The 24,064-nt window shown below is 59.3% G+C and overlaps 1 protein-coding gene across 1 annotated transcript in view; it reads right to left on the reverse strand.

Annotated features, from left to right (window-relative positions):
* The window catches only part of LOC117646195 (5-hydroxytryptamine receptor-like), a 153,839-nt gene that overhangs the window by 30,100 nt on the left and 99,675 nt on the right, over positions 1–24,064 (reverse strand). Inside the window, exon 4 of the mRNA XM_034387001.1 lies at positions 16,887–16,912. Within this exon, the coding sequence (XP_034242892.1) occupies positions 16,887–16,912 (26 nt within the window). The remainder of the gene's footprint in view (positions 1–16,886; positions 16,913–24,064) is intronic.

Raw genomic sequence — 24,064 nt, forward strand, 5'->3', positions numbered from 1 at the left:
AGGCGGCTTCTGTGTCCAATCTAGTTGACGTAAAAGGCCTCCCTCGACGTTCTAGTATTCTTAAGACCCCACTCTTTCATGCCCTGTATCGTGAAGACGTTGACCACAACAATTTTGCCTTTGACCGCAACGATTTTGGGACCAAAGTTGGTCAAAAAGTGGTCGAGTCTCGGAAATTTGCTGATTTTGCTGACTTTGGGCGGCCACTGTGTCCAATCTAGTTGACGTAAAAGGCCTCCCTCGACGTTCCAGTATTCTTAAGACCCCACTCTTCCATGCCCTGTCTCGGGAAGACGTTGACCACAACGATTTTGCCTTTGACCGCAACGATTTTGGGACCAAAGTTGGTCAAAAAGTGGTCGAATCTCGGAAATTTGCTGATTTTGCTGACTTTAGGCGGCTTCTGTGTCCAATCTAGTTGACGTAAAAGGCCTCCCTCGACGTTCTAGTATTCTTAAGACCCCACTCTTTCATGCCCTGTATCGTGAAGACGTTGACCACAACAATTTTGCCTTTGACCGCAACGATTTTGGGACCAAAGTTGGTCAAAAAGTGGTCGAGTCTCGGAAATTTGCTGATTTTGCTGACTTTGGGCGGCCACTGTGTCCAATCTAGTTGACGTAAAAGGCCTCCCTCGACGTTCCAGTATTCTTAAGACCCCACTCTTCCATGCCCTGTCTCGGGAAGACGTTGACCACAACGATTTTGCCTTTGACCGCAACGATTTTGGGACCAAAGTTGGCCAAAAAATGCGCTTGATTTGCCGAAATCATGCGTAAAATCGGCAGAAATTTCGTGGAATACCAACAAAATCTCGCGGAATCCGGCATAATTTTGACGCAAAATTCTGCGAAATCTTGAGAAATTTTCAAATGGGTACCCCTTTGATTTAAGTACGTAAATAGTTAAAGACCGCGACTTTGCCGCGGCCAAGAAGGCCCCGCGGTGGAAAGGCCCCGTGGCCCGCGGCCGAAAGGCCCCGCGCTTCGCGCGAGGCCCCGGCCGCGATCGCGCCCCCGCGGCCCGGGCCAGTCCGGGCCTGGCTCTTCTAGCCCACTGTGGGGAGGAACACACCAACTGGCTTCCTATTTCCATTCCAGGCCAGTAATGAGCGACGCCAATTGCGGGGATAAATCACTTGCCGGCAACTTGAAGGGCGCGCCAAGTTTGAGCCGAGCGTCGGCAGGCGGGGCGGGGCGGGGCGGGGCGGGGTGGGTTAGGGTAGGACGGGGCCCAGCGGAGGGCCCGCTACACCTGAAATGGAATTTGCCTCCAATTGATTGTTGGCTGGCAATTCAATACGAAGCGCGCTCCGACACGGCGTCGAGGCTCGTCGCGATGGTCAGACGGATTAGCTTATCTTTTAATTGGTCGCTATCTTTTAATTACGTGCAGAGCCTCCAGGACGTCCCAAGAGTGACGGCGCGCCCCGACTTATTTATGGAGCAGGTGCAAAACCAGGGACGGAGCGGCAGCCGTGCCGCGGCCGGGCGCACTGCAGCAAATCCGAGTAAGTTATGACGTCTCTGGGTGCAGTCCGAAAGCCTTGGCACTGCGGTGCCCGGCCTGGCGGTGCCTGCATAGTCCGTGCTGGTGCGGGCTGGTCCGGCCGCACTGCCGCGTTCACCGCAGACTGCTACCCGGCAGGCATCTCCGCCTTTGCCAGCCCGGCCCTAGCGCCGGCCCAGCGCGTCGCCCCGACCCTCCCGACCCTCCCGACCCTCCCGACCCTCCAGCCCGTCACGCCACTCTCCGCGGCCGCCGCCATCCTTCGACCCTAGCCCGGCCCGCCCTCCGGCCCGCCCATTCCCACCTCAGGAACGTGAGGTACTTTGTGGATTCGCCTGCCTGTCTAGAGGTCACCAGTGGTGGCCGAGCCGAGCCGAGCCGAGCCGAGCCACCGGGGAGGCGTGGGGCAGCCGGCCGGGAGGCGCACCGCCACACAGTGGGCCAGAAGACCGGCCCAGGCGGACAAAACTCCTGACTCGTTTCGAGCTCCAGAATCGCTAAACACGGCTCGAACCGAACGTGTGACCCCACCACTGAATTCCTCGTTCGGAGAGCAATCCATTGGTGGGGTCACTCGTTCGGTTCGAGCCCCTTAGCGACTCTGGAGCTCAAAACGCGTCCGGGATTTTGGCCGCCCCCACCGGTCTTCTGGCCCACTGTGCGCCACCGCGGCCTGCCGTCGACCAGCCACAAGCACGGCGTCAAGCCCCACGGCGGCCAACGGCGGCCGAAGCAGGCCTGTGCCAGGTTTCCAGCCGGCCCGGCGCGGCGGGCACCCTTGGGTCCTGGGTGACCCTTGGCGGCTCTTGACTGCGGGTGTTCCAGGGTGACCCCAGGGGGCGGCCCCGGTGCCCCAGGTGGCGGGGCCCCACGCGGTGCACCTCATCGCCCCCCAGGCCCCCCAGGACCAGCCCATCGTGAAATGCAGATCCGCCGTCAATGTCACCCCACCTAGGCCCACCTAGGCCCCACCTAGGCCCCACCTAGGGCAATGCGTCAGCCCTTTACGTCCCGGGGCTTAAGGGGCGACTTTACCGCCCGACTGATCTATCTGGAACGCCTTCGACGCGGCCCGAGACTCCGAGACCGCATTTAACCAATCGGGAGGAGGCGCCTAAGTGGCCCCGGCCCGGGGCGCCGTGAAGGCCACGGAGGCCATGAAGGACCTGGAGCTAAGCCCGGGGCTCATTTGAAAACATTGCTTTCCTGAACGGGGATTCCGGAGGGGCTGCCGTGCCGTCTGCAGGTCCCCGTCGAGGCCCCCGTCGAGGCCCCCGTCGAGGCCCCCGTCGAGGCCCCCGTCGAGGCCCCCGTCGAGGCCCCCGTCGAGGCGGGCCGACGAGACCCGGGACCCCCGGAGCCTCGATATGAACTGAGGCCAATATCCGTTGAGGTCTGTGGGGTTTGAGAAATCCATACAAATGGAACGCGGCCGATTCAATTTGGCGCATTTAACCGAGCGTGATCGCTCTGGCAGTGTACAACACGACCGAACACGACGTGCTGCGGTGTCAGAAAGCGGCGCCGTTGTGGCGAGTGCTTTTATTTTTCGAGCCCATACAGCGCTGAGCTTAGCACGCTCCATATCAGTTGCAAACGCCTCGTCTCTTGACCATTCCATTCAATCGGCAATCTTTTTTTTTCACTCTGCCCGCTCCGCCGGGGAGAGCGAGTTTTCCAAAAGTCATTATCCGCGCGTGGACGCGCTGCGAGCCACACGCCCACGGCACCGCCGCTTTTAATATCACTGCAGGTTCCGCAATTGGCTTTATCTGTTAGCCGTCATTGCGAAAATTCTTGAGAGTTTCCGCGAATTTTCGGCGGTACTGACGAGCCGGAGCGATGTCGCGACATTAGGTCGGAATGGCTGTGCGCGTACAGCGACAGTAACTCACCAAAACACACACCTATACTTCATTTACCTCATCCAGGCCAAAGCAGGGCCGCTATTAAACTCGCGCCGGGGGAGCTGCCCGGGGAGAGGGGGTCAAAATGAAGGGGGGGGGGGAATCTGATGCTCACAAAGTAGTCGCCCACTTAACGGTCCAAAATGCGAAACAAGTTGAATAAAAGTTTTATCGCCGAGGTAATGCACTTCTCTGTTGTTCTCACCAAGAGAGCGGCAGCGCGCCGACGAAAATTGGCCCATAGGGTGACAGACGCCTCGAGAGGGCAACTATGCCGCGCGCCGCAGGAAAAGAAAAGTTTATGACGAGGATGACACGAACAGGTGCTGCGAAATCAAGACAAAACCATCGAGGAGGTTTTCGCCTGCCAGCCGTATGTGCAAATTTGTACATAAATTAGGTGCAATTTTATACATGCTTCATTACATGCTTGGTGTGTTCAATTGCACCTAGCTTGCATACGTTCGAATCCATAGTTGAAAGGGCACATAAACATTTAGTGCGCAGACGGGCCGCGGACGAATTCTCCATAGACATGCGGCGACCTTCATCGGCTGGCTGCATGAATGATGCAGTGACCGAATGCCGAATAATGAAAATGAAACGAATGAATGAATGAAGAGTGAACCAAGGAGCACGAGCGAATGCATGAATGGATGCCATTCGGCAAAATCACCAGCAGCGCCGGTTTGGAAAAAAGGGGGGGGGGGACGCGCACCGTGGCCGTGCACAAACAAAGGCCGCAAGGCGGAGGGAACACGAGTAGTGGTGCCTTCACTTCATAGCACGGACTCTGTGTGCGCTCGCAGTATGTGTGTGTGTGTGTGTGTGTGTGTGTGTGTGTGTGTGTGTGCGCGCGGCCTTTGCAGTAGTACAGCCCTGAGATAATGACAGGAGTTTTGCGGTAGGACGATGATTGTCGCTGCGTGGGGGGAAAGCGAAGCGGAGCCTCGGTGTTACTCCCTCCCTTTTCCTGTAGTCCGATACCACAGAGCACGCCTAAAACGGTGTGTGTGTGTGTGTGTGTGTGTGTGTGTGTGTGTGTGTGTGTGTGTGTGTGTGTGTGTGCGGGCGCGTGTGTGTACGAGGCCGACTTCTCTGGCACCGCTGGAGGCGGCCTGCGCTGCCTGCGGCCTGGTGGACCGTGGTACAACTCCGACGTGCCAGGAGCGACAGAGCGGCGAGAAGCCCCGAGAAGAAGAAGAAGAAGAAGAAGAAGAAGAAGAAGAAGAAGAAGAAGAAGAAGAAGAAGAAGAAGAAGAAGAAGAAAGAGCAGTCCACGAAAAACAAAAGAAGTTGGCTGCAGTTGGTAATACGCGATAACACGCACATAATATTTCCATTGATATGCTTTTCCTTCTCTCCCCCCCCTTTTTTTTTGTTCGCGGCCATCATTTTTCTGCCGCTGACAATGTTGGCCGGCCGGAGCGGCCGGAGTCCCGGAGCGCGCTGCCCTTGGCGCTGCTTGGTGACTGGCGCGGCTGGCGCGGCCGGCGCGTCGCGCTGCAGAGACGGAGAGGGGCGGAGAGCATCTCCTATCTCCATATATACTTCACTGCCTCCCATTTTGGGCTCAGCACGCCGCCGTCCCTCTGTTTTCTTATTCCGACGCCCCGAAAGACCAGCGCCCTCTCGCATCCATAGTCCTCCCGCACTGCACGCACGCACACGCACGCACTCTCTCTCTCTCTCTCTCTCCCTCTCTCTCTCTCTCTCTCTCTCTCTCTCTCTCTCTCTCTCTCACACATACACACACACACACACACACACACACACACACACACACACACACACCACCACCACTCTGCTGTTCCAGCATGCCTAATACTTGCCCTCCGCATTCATTAGCACGTATCTTTTCACCGCCGCAGCGGTTAAAAACAACAACAACAACAACGAGGAAGACATCCGCACCTCAAAAGGCGCGAAATAGGCACCACTCCTCCTTGTCGCAAACAACAAAAACGCGCAACGTGGAGGGGAGAGAGAGAGAGAGAGAGAGAGAGAGAGAGAGAGAGAGAGAGAGAGAGAGAGAGAGAGAGAGAGAGCTGGAAGTAGGGCGGAGAGTTGGCCTTGGTCATGTCTGCATTATCCTTCTTTGGCGCTCAGAGGTGGGAGTGGGAAAATGTTTCGTTGTCCCGGAGAAATATTCCCGCTTGCTTTCTTATTTCTCCGCATCCCTTGCCGCAGTTCGATACCTCCTAGCAACAGACACGTACTTCGGGCACGCTTCTCAAAACTCACGTACTTTCGGCAGCTTGTGCAACAAACACGCAGTTTCGCCATTTCTAGTCAAAAAGCACGCAGTTTCCGCATTTTCGTCCTGGCGGGCACGGAAATGCATTTTGGGTATTTTTCATGGTTGGGCTAGTGAGGTACAGTCACTAAGTCACCATTAATAACCTCAAAACGGTTTCAGGAGTGATCTGCATTGAAATATTACAGGAAGTTTGGAGGTTAAAGGTGGGCCTATATTTAACGACAGATCGTTCCTGAAACCGTTTCCAGGTTATCAATGGTGACTTAGTGACTGCACCTCACTAGCACAACCACGAAAGTTACCCAAAATGTATTTCCGTGCCCGCGAGGACGAAAATGCGCAAACTGCGTGCTTCTTGACTAGAAATGGCGAAACTGCGTGTTTGTTGCACAAGCTGCTGAAAGTACGTGAGTTTTGAGAAGCGTCTCCGAAGTACGTGTCTGTTGCTAGGAGGTATCGAGTTACACGCTCTCTCTCTCTCTCTCTCTCTCTCTCTCTCTCTCTCTCTCTCTCTCTCTCTCTCTCTCTCTCTCTCTCTCTCTCTCTCTGCAAACTCAACAGTGTGCTCAGTGCATTCCGTTCAGCGTGTACTCGTGAGTACACTCTGAAAAGAGTGTACTGAGTGCACTATTGAGTTTGCAGAGCACACGCGCATATTTCCTTCAATAATTGGAGGAAATGCAAGCAACCGCAAGCAACAGCTGCAAGCGGCTGCAAAGGGCTGCGAAGCGTGCCGTGCGTGCCGTGCGTGCCCCCTGTTTAGCAGTGGGGACGCGGGGAGACGCGCGCGTCGCATCGCGTCACATCGCCACCACGCGACACCGCGACACCGTGACACCGTGAAACCAGGGCGTCGCGTCACGGCCGCGCTGCAGCGGACAACCAGGCACCGTGCGTGGCACAAAACAATATCAAGCGCAACATATGCCGATGCAGAGAGAGAGTGAGAGAGAGAGAGAGAGAGGAGAGAGAGAGAGAGAGAGAGAGAGAGAGAGAGAGAGAGAGAGAGAATTTAGAGGGCCGCTTTATTACTGGCCGACGTATTCATATTGCCAATTTAATACCGCAAGCGTCATGTAAAACGAATGGGCAGCATCAGTCAGGCGCCGGATTTGGAGCAGCCTCTTTTTCCCGCCCGTCTAAATCTTATTTTCATTTCTATGTGGCCTCAACAGCCAGGCCATGCAGCCCATCAGCACATTTCCGCACCCCTAGGACGGACAGACGCGGACAGACAGACAGTCAGACCGACATACATACCACACTCACATTCCTTGTCTTCCTCTATTACCTGCACACACACACACACACACACACACGCACACACACACACACACACACACACACACTGCCTTCACGGCTCCTCGTTTCGTTTTCCATCCAGGGAGAAAGCGCTGCGGTTTTCCGCGCTTCCGTCACCTCACTCCTCACGGGGCGGAGGAGGGCGGAGGAGGAAAGTGACCGATAAAGGCGGCACCAAAGAGGAGAGCAGGCGAAAGTGTTAGCGATCGTCTCCTCCCCCCCCCCTCCCCCACTTACGTGTCCTCTGTTCCTAACACACACACCAGATACTCTCTCAGACACTACACACGGAGTCCAATGACGCTATCCTTCTCCATCACACACACAAACACACACAGTCTCTCTCTCTCTCTCTCTCTCTCTCTCACTCTCTCAGACACTAAACAGTGCGCCCAATGATGCTGTCTTTCTCTCTCACACACTCACACGCGGGTGGATGTGGATGTGATCCACTCGGCATGACACACGCCGTTAGAAGTGCGCCCCGCCCCGCCCCGCCCCGCTTGAGGGGCTCACTAGGCGCCTCCTCGGCTATAAAGCTGCAATTGGAGCACTAGGCGGGGACAGCAAGCCATAAGGGGCGCCGGTTACCTGCCACTGCACGTAAAAAAAGAATTTGTTGTGGCAACGAAAATGTATGTTGATTTTGGGATAGCTAAAAAAAGTTGTTGGGCGTACTACCAATTTGTTGTCTGAACGAACATTTCGTTCTGACAACGAACTATATCGTCAGGAGTACTAAACACAATAAAAATGAATGTTTGTACTCCTGACGAATAATTTGTCGTGAGAGCAAAGTGTTCGTTCTCACAACAAATTTATAGTACGTCTAACAACTTTTTTTTTGCTATCCCAAAATCAACATACATTTTCGTTGTCACAACAAATTCTTTTTTTCCGTGTGGGCCCAGCTGCCGCCTAGGCTGGCGCGCTGCCGCGTGCAACACCCTCTTTCGTAACTTGCACGTGCGGGGCTCCGTTACGTGTCCGCGCTGTCTGTCCGTCTGTCTGCCCTCGGTCGAAAATGAAGCTATTTCCGGGTTTGAAAAAAGCGCGTCTCTGGCGACGCACAGTGGGCCAGAAGACTGGTGGAGGCGGCCAAAACTCTAGACGCGTTATTGAACTCCAGAGTCGCTAAGACGTGTAACCCCTCGTTCGGAGAGCAATCCATTGGTGGGGTCACACGCTCGGTTAGAGTCCCATTTAACGACTCTGGAGCTCAAAACGCGTCTAGAGCTTTGGCCGTCTCCGCCGGTCTTCTGGCCCACTGTGCGGCTTGAAGGAAGAAACGCAGGGAGGAGCGACAGCAGAAGGCGCTCGCGCGGCTTTGGGCGCCAGTCGGTCCCATTGGCGGCGCAACAACAAGCCTCCTTGAGGCAAGTGCGGGTGGAACACGCGGCAACGAGACTTTATTGGGCTTCAATGATCCGTGGCAGGCCCGACTCTCACGGGCATTTAGACACAGCGTTCACTCACACACACACGCACTCACACACATGCCGAGCGCTGACGCTTGACAGGCCATCAGTCAATTCACACAACATCGGCCGCAATGCTTTGCCACTATCGCGGCGACACGGCCAGTGCTTCGCAACGCGGGAATGGGTGCGCGGCGTCATCTCAACGGACTCGCCCGCTCACTACTGCTGCGTGCTCCACTCTAAATGTCTTACAATGAAATTTGAGCTCTATGTTACAGTGAATTTACGGCGGTGCAATGCTTAAAACGAAACAAATATTAAGTCACAATGATTGTCAGAACTGATTATCAGAATCTTTTCAGCATTTTCAAGATACAAAGAAAACACCTTATTAAACTTGGGTCACTTTTTACGTTTGATGGAAAATGTCTTGGTCAGACGTTCAGAGTGTTCAAGGAGAAAACAACCGGGAATTTACTAAGTTTCAGGGAGTATATTTCCACCCTTTCGAACACGAACACACTCACACATACACGCACACAGACACACACACAGACACACACACGCGCACACACACACACACACACACACATACGTGTCCGCAAAACGGCTTGGGGTCACGAGGCAATGAGTGCCACGCCATGTGATGCATAAATTAGAGCGCAGCTTATTGTCTCACCGTGGATTTATGACGCGGTGCCTTAATATTGTGCACACACACACACACACGTACACAGACACACACACACACACACACCTACACACACACACACGTGGAGCAGCGGGAGGCGTTGTGTACGCTGCGTGTTGTGTGCAGCAGGTTCTCCTTAACTGGGCGGGACATTCTTGGGAGATACGCCGAGTTTTACGCTAAGGGAGTAAGTGACACTACGTGCACGCCAACACGCGCGCGCGCACACACACACACACACACACTCACACACACGCACGTGAGTTTTTGACGACCTGCACTTGAAATACTTCCCCGAACGACGCTACAACAACAAGCGGACCCTTTTCTTGCTGCCGCAGCACGTCTAGCGACGTGGCGGGGCGTGGTGGGGCGTGGCGGGGCGTGGCGGGGCGTGGCGGGGCGTGGCGCAGCGGAGACGCCCGGTGAGGGCGAAGCAGCGCGCCAGGCGGAGCGTCACGGAAAAATGTTGCCCCAGCTAAATTTTGACTGAATTGACGTGTGAAGAGGGGCGGGCACTCGGGCAGCACTTGCGGGCCAAACACTCGACTCGGAGTGGCCGCCCGGACGGGCCACGGGGGCCACGGAGGGCACCTCCCTCCACAGCCCGGCGACCGCGAGGTGGGCGAGTGGTGGCAAACTGGTGGCCGGGTAGTGGACGCTTTGGCACAGCATGCCAGGGGACGCCTGCGCTATTCAATTTATATGGGTAGAGTGGTCCTGGACAAGCGCCCCGCCCCACCCCGCCCCGCCCCACCCCGCGCGTTCGGCAAGGTGGTCAAAGGTAAGGCGCTGCAAGTGGCCCGCCACCTCGCTGGCCGGGGCGGGGCGGGGCGGGGCGGGGCGGGGCGGGGCGGGGCGGGGCGGGGCGGGGCGCGCCGAGCGACACACGGCCGGGAGGGGGGCGGGGGCGCAACAGGGAGAAGGAAGGAGGATCCGGAGTGGGCCAGGACGCCGCCAGGAGCACCGGCTTCCAAACAACCTCAACTGTTCCAGGTGTCTTAATTAAATTCCGCCCCTTTGAGGGCGCGCCTTCACGCCCCCGCCGCCGCCGCTCGCCACCGCGACGCCCCCACATCCCCCACATCCCCCACATCCCCCAGCCGCTAAGCTATGCACGGCTGAACTGTCGCCAAGTTGCGCCCAAAACTTTGGCCACACTATCGGCAGCGGCACAAATTTGTCGTCGTCGCCGTGGGCCTCGCCGGCCCGCAACACGGCGCTGGCTCCGCCCGGCTCAAGCACCCCGCGGGCCCCGCGCCTGAATTAGGCGGCACCGGTGGGACGCGCCGCGCGGACCAGGGGAGGAGCGGGGCGGGGCGGGGCGAGGCGGGGCGGGGCGGGGCGGGGGGAGGGGTAGGGAGGGCTGAACTGCCAGCGGTGCCGCGGCGCCACACAGTGGACCAGAAAACCAACGCACTGAGAATGAAAGAGTCATGATCATGACTAAAATTTTGGGTGAGGAATTTTTTATTACCCAAATTTGGGTGAGGAAATTTTCCTCGCCCAAATTTGGGTGAGGAAAGTTTCCTCACCCAAATTTGGGTCATAATACTATGGAGCTATATAGGGAGCTGATACACCCTTCCTCACCCAAAATTGGGCGAGGAAGCTTTCCTCGCCCAAATTGGGCGAGGAAACGTTCCTCACCCAAATTTGGGTGAGAAAGTAAACCTCGCCCAAAATTGGGTATTGATCATGACTTTTTCATTCTCAGTGCGGCCGCGGCCAAAACTCCGAGACGCGTTTTGAGCTCCAGAGTCGCTAAACAGGCCTCGAATCGAGCGTGTGACCCCACCAATGGATTGCTCGTTCGGAGAGCAACCCATTGGTGGGGTCACACGTTAGATTAGAGTACCATTTAGCGACTCTGGAGCTCCAAAACGCGTCCAGGACTTTGTTCGCCTCCGCCGCGAGGACCTCGTCGAGCGCCCGCGGAATGCGGCCTCGGCCAACCGGAGCGCGCAGCCGTTCGGCGGGCCAGCCTACCCTCTCCGCGGCAGGCGCTCCGTAGAGTGCCTACGAACAGTGCCTTCGTCGGCCTGTCTCTTTCGCACCCTCACGAGACGCCCCAGGAGTGAGTGAGTGAGAGTGTGTGTGTGTGAGAGAGAGAGAGAGGGAGACAGAGACAGAGAGAGACTCGTAATCAGTCTGCCGCGATGCTGGCTGCTGCGCCGCCGCGCCACTGTCTCGCCATGCTTCATGACCGCGGCGCCGCGCTCAGGGCGTCGTTCTGATTTGATAACGGGGGACTTGGAGGCGCGGCACAGCGGCGCGCAGCACGCAGAGGCTTGTTACAGCCCCGCCTGTTGCCGAGCAGGGTTGTTAAAGTTAATTTAACGATTAACGACGATAATCGATTTTCGATAAGTTAATTCAACGGTTAACGTTAACTCGATAACATCTTGCAGACCAGTTATCGTTATCGAGTTATCGTTAACACAATCCCGGTTAACTTATCGATTAACTAAAGTAACTAATTCCCCCAAATTGTAGAAATGCACGCAAAATTTTTCAGCAAAGAAAACGTTTCTGACGTTCGTATTTTTGCGCCGCTGGCACTCCGCCGTGCCCAATCGCCGGCCTCAACGGTAATGGGAGTCAAGTCAGTACTGGGAGTAAGTCGTCGCTAGTCACTTAGTAACGCGCTAGTCAGTCAGTGTAAGTTTGTAGAACTTTCAATTTTGATCTTTTTAACTCCCTATTTCTAATTTTATTCATTTTATCAGTTAAAGATGGGTAATGCATACATAATAGTCCAATTAGACATTACTTTTGGGCATTTAATGTTGTGTTTTATTGTCCTTCATTACTCCATTTAAAAAAGTTAGTTACTTTTAACGATTTTCGTTAAAAGTAACTTATCGATAACTCGATAATGTGGCTGAGAGGTGTTAACGTTAACTAGTTATCGTTAACAGGAGTCGGAAATTAACTTAACGATAACTCGATAACCAAAAAAATTAACTTTAACAACCCTGTTGCCGAGCAGACCGCAGCGTGCAGATGGCAGGCGGCGGGGGTCGCCAGCACTTGGCAGCACTAGCGCACCCGTCCGCGGCAGACGGAACCCCATTCAAGCAGGGCGGGGCGGGGCGGGGCGGGGCGGGGTGCGGCGAGTTTGGTGCCAGTGAAGCCCCTCTAGTGCTGCCGGGGGAAAGGGACACAACCCACACGCACGCAAGGCTTGCCATTTCGTCCACATGAAATTCAATTCGAGCAAATTGATTTGGTCCCGGCCCGCCCCCTCGGCCCCGCCCCGCCACGCCACGCCCCGCAGCGCGCTCCAAAGTACCTCGTGCACTACGCCCCGCCACGGGCCGCACCGCCACGCGCGGCGCCACACGGCCCGGCCAGAAAGTTCGTCAGGGTGCGCGGTGCGGTGCGGCGCGCGTCGCGTGTCGCAGAGGAGTCTCATTCGGAATCTGAATCTGGCTGCCGCGCAATACTCCCGGCCGGTCTGCATATGCAAATACTCCTCGCCGGCCTCCCGAGCCGAGCCGAGCCGAGCCGAGGCTGAGGCGAGGCGAAGAAAGGGAAAAAACAGTTCCCTGCGCCGCAGACAAAAGCGCGCGACACGTGCTGTAATTGCACACTGCCAAAAGGAGGGCCGCGCTTTAAAATTAGAGCCGGCCGCCGAAAAACAACAACAATAACAAGGGGGAAACAAGAAAAACAAGGACGCGTATTCACGAGCGAAAGGCCGCGCCTCCCTGCAGGGCTCCGCCAGGGCCCCGCCAGGCCCCGCCAGGCCCCGCCAGGGCCCCGCCAGGCCCCGCCAGGCCCCGCCAGGCCTCGCCAGGCCCCGCCAGGCCCCGCCAGGCCCCGCCAGGGCCCCGCCAGGCCCCGCCAGGCCCCGCCAGGCCCCGCCAGGCCCCGCCAGGCCCCGCCAGGCCCCGCCAGGCCCCGCCAGGCCCCGCCAGGCGCCGCCAGGCCCGCCAGGCCCCGCCAGGCCCCGCCAGGCCCCGCCAGGCCCCGCCAGGCCCCGCCAGGCCCCGCCAGGCCCCGCCAGGCCCCGCCAGGCCCGCCAGGCCCCGCCAGGCCCCGCCAGGCCCCGCCAGGCCTCGCCAGGCCCCGCCAGGCCCCGCCAGGCCCCGCCAGGCCCCGCCAGGCCCCGCCAGGCCCCGCCAGGCCTCGCCAGGCCCCGCCAGGCCCCGCCAGGCCCCGCCAGGCCCCGCCAGGCCCCGCCAGGCCCCGCCAGGCCCCGCCAGGCGCCGCTGGATTAAAGGGACACGCCGCGGCCGCGCGGCAACGCGGCGGAGGCAAGGCAAGGCCAGTTTTGTTCGAATTGAAAGACTGGCCGAGTCGTTTCGGCAGGGAGTACACGCCGCCACCGCGGTGAGTGTTTGCTTCCTCGCTCCGGACGCGTTCTTTTTTTTTCACAGTACGTCAAAGCACGCCGTCCTCTTAAAGCGGATAAGTTGCTCGCGGATTTTTCATGAAGTGCGCGGCGTCGCGCTCGTGGCGCCCTTTTCTTTTCACGGTGCAGGCGCGGCGGGCCGAGCAAAAAGCAGGCCTCCATGGGAACGGGTGCAATTAATGGCAAACCTTGCCATCGGAGCGTGTAGACCCAATAGCTTCACCAATCAATCTGATCTGCCGCACCCGCCCGCTCCGCCCGCCCGATTCAAAGCAATTTGTCGGCGGCGGCCAGGCGGCCCCGCCGCCTCATATCACTGCACGTTATTCGCAGTCTGCACCCAGTGTGCTGCCCGCCACTCTGCGAATAGTGGCGAGAACGATATTTGGGAGTCAACTCGATTAGGACGACGCGCCCGGGGACCGGATTAGGAGAGGACTCCCTCGGCTCAGTTATCAGAGCGAGAGGGACACGCCGCAGGACACCTAAAGTAATCCCGCCAGCCCGGGCAGCCCGGGCAGCCAGGGGCAGCCAGCACGGCCCAGGGGACAGGCCGGTCAACAATTACTGCCATTCACTTGGACCCCACGTCACTCAGTTTTCGTCGGTGTGTGTGTGTGTGTGTGTGTGTGTGTGTGTATGTGTGTGTGTGTGTGTGTCAGGGCGCGCGTGGGCCTTTCCGTGTGGCGAGAGCGAGAATAGACCAACCGCCAGCCGCGCTACTACTACTCGTGGTACGCGACTAGACTATGTAGAAATGCAAAGAAGCTTCACAAGCAAAAAAATATTAAGAAAATTTGAAGTCGTTTTATTTTACCTATGCTTTTAAACTTTTACCTTAAAGAAATTTATATTTCTGTCACTTCTTTGCGACCGGAATATGAAGGAGAATGTGAGCGAGAGAAGAAGAGGATGCGACCAAAAAGTGACGAAAATGAGTGAAGAGATCCCTTGCTAAAAATGGAAAAACGCTCGTTTGAGGAAGGATGTGGGGGTGAGGTGAATGTTGCCTGAAATATGGACCGTGTTGCTTATAGACAGCCTTGCCACCTTTCGAGCGTGCCGAGGCCAGGCCAGGCGAGAGCCCTAGGGCTGGAGGCGGCGGGGGCGGCGGGGGCGGCGGGGGCGGCGGGGGCGGCGGGGGCGGCGGGGGCGGCGGGGGCGGCGGGGGCGGCGGGGGCGGCGGGGGCGCCGGGGGCGTGAGACGGCCTCAGCGCGTTATCAGGGGCGAGGTGCCGTGCAGTATGACAACAGATTACCCTGCTGTCACCGCACTGAATACAAAACCCAGCACCCCGCCCCGCCCCGCCCCGCCCCGCCACTACACACTCCGAGGCGTCTCCAGCGCGCAGTCTGGTGCGGTTCGACAACGCCACGCACTTATCAACGGCAACACTCGGCGTGTACTCCCGGCAGCAAGGAGATTGCGCGTCGCGCCAGAAATCCCGCGGAACGTCGTCGTCGCGGCCCGGAGGACTCTGTCGCTCTGTCTCTCTCGCACCCGACGACCCACGAGAGCGAGAAAGACAGAGCGACTGAAACGACTCTCGGAATTAGAGAGCGTGTCCTTCAAATGGCAGCTCGGTCGAAACAGGGCCCAGGCCCCGGCGCACACGCTAAGTTGGTCAGAAGACCGGTGGAGGCGGCAAAAATTCTTCCCAAAGAACAGAAAAAGGTCACGATGATGTCAAATGACTAGTGACAAGATGACATCATTGCCGACGGTCAAAGTTAGCGATTTTTGACGTCAAGTGCACGTCAATTGATATCCTTTTATTGAATATGATATCTTATGATATGAATTTGACACAAAATACCGAGTCAAATTCTAGTCATGAGGGGTCACTGATGCAGAGCATGACCAAGTTTTATCAATTTTAGCTCACTTGACGTCAATATGACCTTTTTCTGTTCTCTGGGTTGACGCCTTTTGAGGTCCAGAGTCGCTAAAGAGGACTCGAACCAAACGTGTGACCCCACCAATGGATTGACGAGGAATCCATTGGTGGGGTCACACGTTCGGTTCGAGGCCAAGCGACTCTAAAGCTCAAAACGCGTTTGGAGTTGGCCGCCTTCACCGGTCTTCTGGCCCTGTGTGACACGGCGCATCGGGGCGGACTGGGGCGGAGTGGGGGAGAAACAAGAAGGACGACGCGTGTAGAAAAATGTCGGGATAAGTCTCATTCCTTCGGTGCAGCTCCGAAACAATCCCGGAGACCGCCACGGCGCGCCAAAGCCACCTGGATCCGCCGTTATCTCGTCCGTCCCGTTTCCCCGGGAACGAGTCGCCGGGAAGGCTGGGCACTGCCACGCCACTGCCACGGCACTCCCACGCCACTGCATCGCCCTGCCCTGTCCTCGCTCTGTCTCTCTCGCACTCCTGGGCGACCCCGTAGACGTGCGAGAGAGACAGAGCGACGAGCACGACTCTCGGAAGCAGCCTGCTGGTGTGGCCCCGGCCTGGCGCCCTGGCTCCGATCCATTCGCATTTCGGAACGCGGATTCGGGATTCGGGGCGGCTTAAGCGTAAGTCTGATCAACCCGCCGTGTGCACCGAGGATTACCTGACACACGAAGACACTAACTCACACACGCAGCTACACACACAGAAACACACACACACACACACACAGCTACACGCACACACACACACAAACAGATATACGTACACACGCACACACACACACACACGCACAGAGACACACACATAGACACACACGCGCACGAATGGGCTTGATGCGCGCGGCGCCGTTGATGGAAGGGGAAAAGAGGGGACGGCCTGACGGCGCCTGACGGCCTTGATGCGCCTGATGTGTGGTGAGCCAACATGGTGAACAGGATCCAACAGTTCGACAGCAGCCAAACGTGACCAGGAAGTCAGAGTGGGCCGGGGCGGGGTGGCGCAGGCCGGGGTGGGGCGGGGCGGGGTGGGGCGGGGTGGGGCGGGGTGGGGCGGGGCGGGGCGTGGAGGGGCGGGGCGGGGCGCGGCGGGGCGGCCGACCGATTTGCCCTTTACTCTTCCTGGCCTGTCCTTCACGGGGCCGGCCGGCCGACGGGCTGCCGACGGGCTGCCGACGGGCTGCCGACGGGCTGCCGACGGGCTGCCGACGGGCTGCCGACGGGCTGCCGACGGGCTGCCGACGGGCTGCCGACGGGCTGCCGACGATGCTGCGCTGCACAAAGAAGAGAGGGCGCTGCGACGTGTCCGCACGGACTCTGTCTGGCCATCACCTGTTTCCGGCGGAGTGGCGCTATTTTCATTCCCAGGGCTGCCCAGGGCTGGCCGGCCCCAGGCGCCCAAGGCCGCCGGGGCGTGCACCTTTTTCCACACTGAAAGGGACGTCCAAGAAAAGAAAAACACGCATTTCCCTTCGCTTTTTTTTGCTGCTGCTGCTGCTGCTGCTGCTTTCACACGCACGCCCGGTGTGATACTCACCCCATAGTCTTATCGAGCGGCTCGCCCTGCAACAGAGACCACAGATGCATCAGCCGCCGTGTCTGGCATTCATGGGGCGGGTCTGTCGCGTGCACTGCAAAAACGGAGCAGGGGATGGAAAAGCGTCGTCCTCGGCGTTGTCGCTGTCCTGAGTGTCGTGAGTGTCGCCGTTCTAATGAAGGCACTTCTCCTAGTGGCCGTCCACCCACCGCACGGAACGCGACTTCCGGTCGACCCGAGGCTTGACCCGAGGCCAGCGCGTTCCTGAGGCACGCCGCCGTGCTCGCCGCCCAGGCGTCGGAGAGCCCCGAGGCAGAGAGCAGCCCTCGGCTCGCCTCGGTCGAATCTGGAGATATCGCACGCCCTCAGCGCCCTATTCGTCTTTACGGGGCTCGGCACGGCACGGCTCGGCACGGCACGGCTCGGCACGACGCCGTTCTCCATCATCGTAAATGTTTTATTCCTTACAAATGGAGCGAACTGCCCTTCCCCGGGGACGGGGCGCGGAGACGCGACGCCCTGCAGTTTCATTACCGCCCCTCCGCGTTATACGCGTTCGCCACACGCCTCATCGACGAACAGACGGCCGGGCGGACAGACGGACAGACAGGCAGGCAGACAGACAGCAGACGGAACAGAACAGACATCCCCACGGTGCACTCAGGCACAGTGTTGCAAGAAAAGAGGACGCAAAGGAGCCCCAGCACACCGATAGGCTATATCATCCGGCCTGCTAGGCGGCTACTCATAACAGCGGCGTGGAAAAAATGCCAGGCCAGAAGGACATACAGTAGCCCTCCAGTAGTTTCGGCTTTGGCCCCTTTTTGCCTTCTTTTCTGGGGGCACACTGTCGGTCACGCGCACCCAACCAGGACAGTTACAGTGCAGTGGCACGGTGGCACACTGGCGGCGGCGCCTCACGCGCCCCGTCCGTCCAACCGATGTCCCGATGCCCGCGCCGTTATCTTTGACAACAACAATCCTACGACTGTTACAAGCCTACGACTCCTCTTTCATCTCGCCTCTTTAATGCAGTGTCCTTGAATGACGACTCGGTGGCTGTGTAGGCGCCACCGTTATATCTGTCTGTCTGTCTGTCTGTCTGTCTGTCTCTCTGTCTGTCTGCCTATCTGTCTGTCTGTCTGTCTGTCTGTCTGTCTGTCTGTCTGTCTCTCTCTCTCTCTCTCTCTCTCTCTCTCTCTCTCTCTCTCTCTCTCTCTCTCTCTCTCTGTCTCTGCGCAGCCAACTCGGCGACATTGGCCGACAAGTTTTTGGCGCGGTGGCTCGCATATTGGCGTTCATGTGGTCGTGGCCCGCCCTGCCCCGCCCCGCCCCGCGGCGGACGGGCGATGCGCTTCCTTGGCAAGAGTTTCGGCCTTCGGTCCTTCGGGCGCCGGGGGCCTGGCCCGGGGCGATGCGACGGGTCCGTCGGGTCCGTCGGGCCGCAGACAATTCAAACACCAAGTCGGGCTTGCGGCGCGCGGCGTCCTCGGCGTCCTCGGCGTCCTCGGCGTCCTCGGCGTCCTCGGCGTCCTCGGCGTCCTCGGCGTCCTCGGCGTCCTCGGCGTCCTCGGCGTCCTCGGCGTCCTCGGCGTCCTCGGGCGCGCCAGCCGCGCCAGCCATGCAGTGGACGCGGCATTGCCTCGACTAATTAAGAACGGGCACTTCATTCCGCCGTCCCGTGTGGGCACTCGAGGACGGCAAACAGTGCGCGGGAAGAATAGCAGCAGCCGGGCGGGCCGGGGCGCACAGTGGGCCGGAAGACCGGCGCAGGCGGCCAAACACTCTAGACGCGTTTTGAGCTCCAGAGTCGCTGGACGGGACTCGAACCGAACGTGTGACCCCACCAATGGATTACTCGTCCGGAGAGCAACCCGTTGGTGGGGTCACACGTTGGGTTCGAGTCCTATTTAGTGACTCTGGAGCTCAAAACGCGTCCGGGACTTTGACCGCCTCCACCGGTCTTCTGGCCCACTGCGGGTCACGGAGCGCCCACGCAGTGCAGGGCGGAGTCACGCCACGGACGCGTACCCAAGACAAACCAAGAGCATTGAGGAACAGCGTCGAGACGCTCAGTCGGCGCTAGTCTCCCCTACAAGGAACTAACATAGTGTAGGCATAATCAACTTTATCCTTGAGCCAACTGTAGTTTTTTGGTCGTTTCAACTTATAAAGTCGTTCGAGCAGCAAACTTTTAGTCGTGAAAACTAAAATCATCTTAGGACGCTTTTCAACTAACATGTTAGTTGTCACAACTAATCCTTTTTTTCCGTGTACTAACTGCAGCGGCTCTGGGCACTCGAAGTGCCGAGCCCGTTTACCAGGTCCACTGCTATCCCCGGGTCCAGATGCCAATGAGAACGCGTGCCCCCTCCCTCCGTCGCCCTCCCTCCCACATGGCTCTTGTGAATCTGATAAGCGCGGCATATCATGAGCTCGTTCGTGCTCTCACCAAATTAATTTCCCACAGGATTCGCAGCGTAGTACACACGCCAGGCCGGGCAGGCCGGGCAGGCCGGGGCAGGCCGGGGCCCACCCCCTCGGAGTGCAAAGGTAAATGAGAAGAGGCCCCGGCAAGGAAGAGGACCGCGCCATTGTTCCAAAGGACCTCCGTTTTCGCTCTCCATAGATTGCCTTACAGTTGTGAGCGCAGCGCAGCGTGCGCGCGCCTCGGAAAGCAGCAGTTCGCTGGTTCAAAGCCCCGCACCGCCGCTAGATTTTTTTTCTCTTTTTGTTTCATCGGAAGTCCAATCTGGGCGAAGACAGCTGCGCTAACCGCTCCACTTTGGAGGGGAGGCGTTGCCTGCTGGCGAGACCAGCCGCCCCGACCGGGAGTCGAACCCGCCACCCCTCGCACCAAATGTGACGAGGCCACTGGAAACTCCGAGCGCAAAAAAAGGGTTCGCAGCGCGGCGGCGCCTCGCAGGTTGCGCCAAAGCGGGCGCCACGTGCAGCGCGCCCAGCGCCACTCCGCAGATGAAGTCTCAAAGTCGAGGACGTCACGCCACTGTCACGGTGACGTCACCGTCACCAAGTGGTGGCGCCGAGTTCACAGCGACGAGGTAGGCGCGCCCTGCGCGCAAAGAGCGGGTAATCTATCAGAGCACCGACCGTCCCGCTGCGCCACGGCACGCCACGCCACGGCGCGCCGCAGCCAAAGGCCTCCGCCTTCCCCCACACTCACGGAATTACGGAGCAAGCCCGCCAACCGGAGGCAACAAAACGCCGCCCACAACAATTTTACGAGGAAAAGGGGAAAAGTTTCCGAGTGGCGACGGCGGCCGACGGCCGGACAGACCGGGTGGGCGAGCGGACGGGCAGCGAGCGTGGACAGTGTAACAGGTACCGTCTGTATCGTGTTGCAAAGAGACGGAGATCCCTCGCGTCGCATCGCGTCGTGTCCGAGACGGGCGGCTTATGAGACGCGGCGGGCGGTGTATTGAGACGTCCTGGAGGGCGCCCTGGAGGGCTTCCTGGAAGCGCCCTGGAAGAGGCGGGGGGCGGCGGATTCTTGGCAGGGGGAATCATTCGTCGGTGAGAGTGGAGTTCGCGTCGGGTGATGAGGAAGCAACATTTTTTCTCTTCCCGCCCCGCGCCCCGCCACAGTGAGCCAGAAGACCAGTGTAGGCGGCTAAAGTTCTAGACGCGTTTTGAGGTTTAGAGACGCTAAATGGCACTCAAACCGAATGGACTGCTCTCCGAACGAGGAATCCCATTGGTAGGGTCACACGTATGGTTCGAGTGTCATTCGGCGACTCTGGAGCTACGCGTCTAGGCTTTTGGCCGCCTCCGTCGGTCTTCTGGCCCACTGTGCCCGCCGGTTTCCGATTTCCCGGAACATGTTCGGGTTTTGCATCAGTAGTGCCTCCACCACGACGATTGCATGCAGCACGCCTGGCCGAACGCAATCCGCCGTCGCGATTAGAACGAGGAAGAGACAGAGAGCTGCATCATGTAGAACGGCGCGCATGCACTCGCCGCTTCATCAAGACCCTCAGCGTCCTCGTTCTCAGCAGACTGATTCCGAGAGTCGTTTTCGTCGCTCTGTCTCTCTCGCACCCATACGGCACGCCCCATGAAGGCGACCGAGACAGAGCGACGAAAACGACTCTCAGTCTGCCGGGCGGCATCGACGAGGCTCTGCGAACTCAAGCGACACTCAACACGGCCGTCGGCAGCGCGGCGCCGTTCGCATTGTCATTATCGAAAGGGCGAAACACGTGTCGCGACACTGCGGGCGCTGCGAGCGCCGAGCCGAGAAAGATGAATGGCGGAGGCAGCCGGAAGGCGGGGCGGCGCGACTTGCTGAATTTCCCATACGTCATTCCCACATAAGTAGTGAGTCGTTATTGATGATTGCGACCCCGGCGGCCTGGCTGCCTGCTTGGCTGCCTGCTTGGCTGCCTGCTTGGCTGCCTGCTTGGCTGCCTGCTTGGCTGCCTGCTTGGCTGCCTGCTTGGCTGCCTGCTTGGCTGCCTGCTTGGCTGCCTGCTTGGCTGCCTGCTTGGCTGCCTGCTTGGCTGCCTGCTTGGCTGCCTGCTTGGCTGCCTGCTTGGCTGCCTGCTTGGCTGCCTGCTTGGCTGCCTGCTTGGCTGCCTGCTTGGCTGCCTGCTTGGCTGCCTGCTTGGCTGCCTGCTTGGCTGCCTGCTTGGCTGCCTGCTTGGCTGCCTGCTTGGCTGCCTGCTTGGCTGCCTGCTTGGCTGCCTGCTTGGCTGCCTGCTTGGCTGCCTGCTTGGCTGCCTGCTTGGCTGCCTGCTTGGCTGCCTGCTTGGCTGCCTGCTTGGCTGCCTGCTTGGCTGCCTGCTTGGCTGCCTGCTTGGCTGCCTGCTTGGCTGCCTGCTTGGCTGCCTGCTTGGCTGCCTGCTTGGCTGCCTGCTTGGCTGCCTGCTTGGCTGCCTGCTTGGCTGCCTGCTTGGCTGCCTGCTTGGCTGCCTGCTTGGCTGCCTGCTTGGCTGCCTGCTTGGCTGCCTGCTTGGCTGCCTGCTTGGCTGCCTGCTTGGCTGCCTGCTTGGCTGCCTGCTTGGCTGCCTGCTTGGCTGCCTGCTTGGCTGCCTGCTTGGCTGCCCGCTTGGCTGCCTGCTTGGCTGCCTGCTTGGCTGCCTGCTTGGCTGCCTGCTTGGCTGCCTGCTTGGCTGCCTGCTTGGCTGCCCGCTTGGCTGCCTGCTTGGCTGCCTGCCGCTGGAGCCCTGCGACGTCAGCTCTACGCAAAGACTGCAGCCCACGCACGCCGCTAGCGCCTCTAGCGCCGCCGGCGTGGAGGCCGCTGCTGGGCCGGAGCATCCAGAAGGAGCCCTCATCCATCATGCCTCTTTGAAGGTCCGCCGCGGCCCGATTCCGAGCAGGGCTTTGGTGGCTCTGTCTCTCTCGCACTCACGCGGCGTCACGGGGAGAGGGAGTGAGCGCGCTGCCCGGAGGCAGCCCGCTAGGGTCCGCCCCGCGGGGAGCCGGCGGCGGCGGGTCAACCGGGTCTAGCGGGTCTAGCCCTGGCCGTGCCCTGGCCGTGCCCTGGCGGTGCCCTGGCCGTGCCCTGGCCGTGCCCTGGCCGTGCCCTGGCCGTGCCCTGGCCGTGCCCTGGCCGTGCCCTGGCCGTGCCCTGGCCGTGCCCTGGCCGTGCCCTGGCCGTGCCCTGGCCGTGCCCTGGCCGTGCCCTGGCCGTGCCCTGGCCGTGCCCTGGCCGTGCCCTGGCCGTGCCCTGGCCGTGCCCTGGCCGTGCCCTGGCCGTGCCCTGGCCGTGCCCTGGCCGTGCCCTGGCCGTGCCAGAGCGGTCCCGAGCCAAAGCCAGACACGGTGTTTCCAAAAGAGTGACAGATGTTGTGGTGCTGGCGCTCGCGCCGCGGTGCGACAAGTGAGTCATCACTTTCAAACGAGGTCATCAGATAGAAGGGAGAAAGAAGCTGGGCCAGCCGTGCGTGTTGCATGCGTGGGGCGTGACGGGCGTGACGAGGACACGCGTGGCACGCCAGGAGTGACGCACGACGCGGGTCGCAGCGCCACGACGCAGCGCCGGTCGTGCGAAAAGCTCGCAAGAAAACGGGCGGCAGGGGACGGGTAGGCAACAAAATGGGCCGGTCTTCTCGAAGCAAGACGGAGGGAGAGAGGGAGAGAGAGGGAGAGAGACAGAGGGAGAGGGAGAGAGAGAGAGAGAGAGAGAGAGAGAGAGACAGAGGGAGAGGGAGAGAGAGAGAGAGAGAGAGAGAGAGAGAGAGAGAGAGAGAGAAGGGGGTTTACCGCCAGAGAGACACGGTCGGCCCCATCTCGATGTCTAGATCCTTTTGCATCGAGTTTGTCGAGGTGGCCGGAGCGGGGCGAGCGTGGGACGCGGTGCGAGCGAGACGAAGAGCACGTGCCAGTGTGGTGGATCCGGGTGGATCGCAAGTTACTAACGGGGCCACGCATTGACACCCTCGATGCCAACTTGGTCTCAATAAATCTGTCAGCGCCGCGGCTGCGGTGTCGAGTGTGCGTGTGTGTGTGTGTGTGTGAAAGAGATCGGGAAAAAAGATGAGCATCGCGACCAGGCAATCGGAACTGCGTACAAGCGGTGCACTGCCACAACTCCCCGGCGGCCGGTTTCAAAATCAACTGAAATGTGCGCTTCTCAAACGTAAACGTAAATTAAACTACTTTTTTTTAATCTTTTTGGTCAAGGAACGCTGGTTCGAGTCATGTTCAGCGACTCTGGAGCTCAAAACGCGTCTCGAGTTTTGACCGCCTGCGCCGGTCTTCTGGCCCACTGCGGGCTGCTGCACTCCCAAATCCGTGGTGCGGCTCCTCTACCGCAACCAAGTTTTCAACCGAGGCAATGTGATTATGCGCGGTTCTTGCTGTCAGCGGTGTCAGGTGGAAATTGGGAGAGGGCTACAGCCTTCTGCCTCGTCTACCCAACTCTGTTCGCGCGCATACCCCCTCCCCCCCCTCCCCCTCTCTCTCTTTCTGCCGAGAGGACGAAGATGCTTGATTCGAGACGCGATAGAATGAGGGGCGGGTAGCGAGCATGCGTGGGGGGCGTTTAGAGGGGCGGGGCGGGGTGGCGGGGCGAGGGCGGGGATCTTTCCACACCAACGAGCGCATCCAAAACTTCCGGCGTGCCTTTCTGGTCGGAATCAAATAAATCCGCGCGCGATCGGGCCGGCCGGAAAGAAGAGGGGCGGGCATCTTAACGCGAGGGCGCGGCAGTG

This window comes from Thrips palmi, unplaced genomic scaffold (genome assembly GCF_012932325.1).
Source record: "Thrips palmi isolate BJ-2018 unplaced genomic scaffold, TpBJ-2018v1 HiC_scaffold_19, whole genome shotgun sequence".
In the NCBI taxonomy this organism is placed as follows: Eukaryota; Metazoa; Arthropoda; class Insecta; order Thysanoptera; family Thripidae; genus Thrips; species Thrips palmi.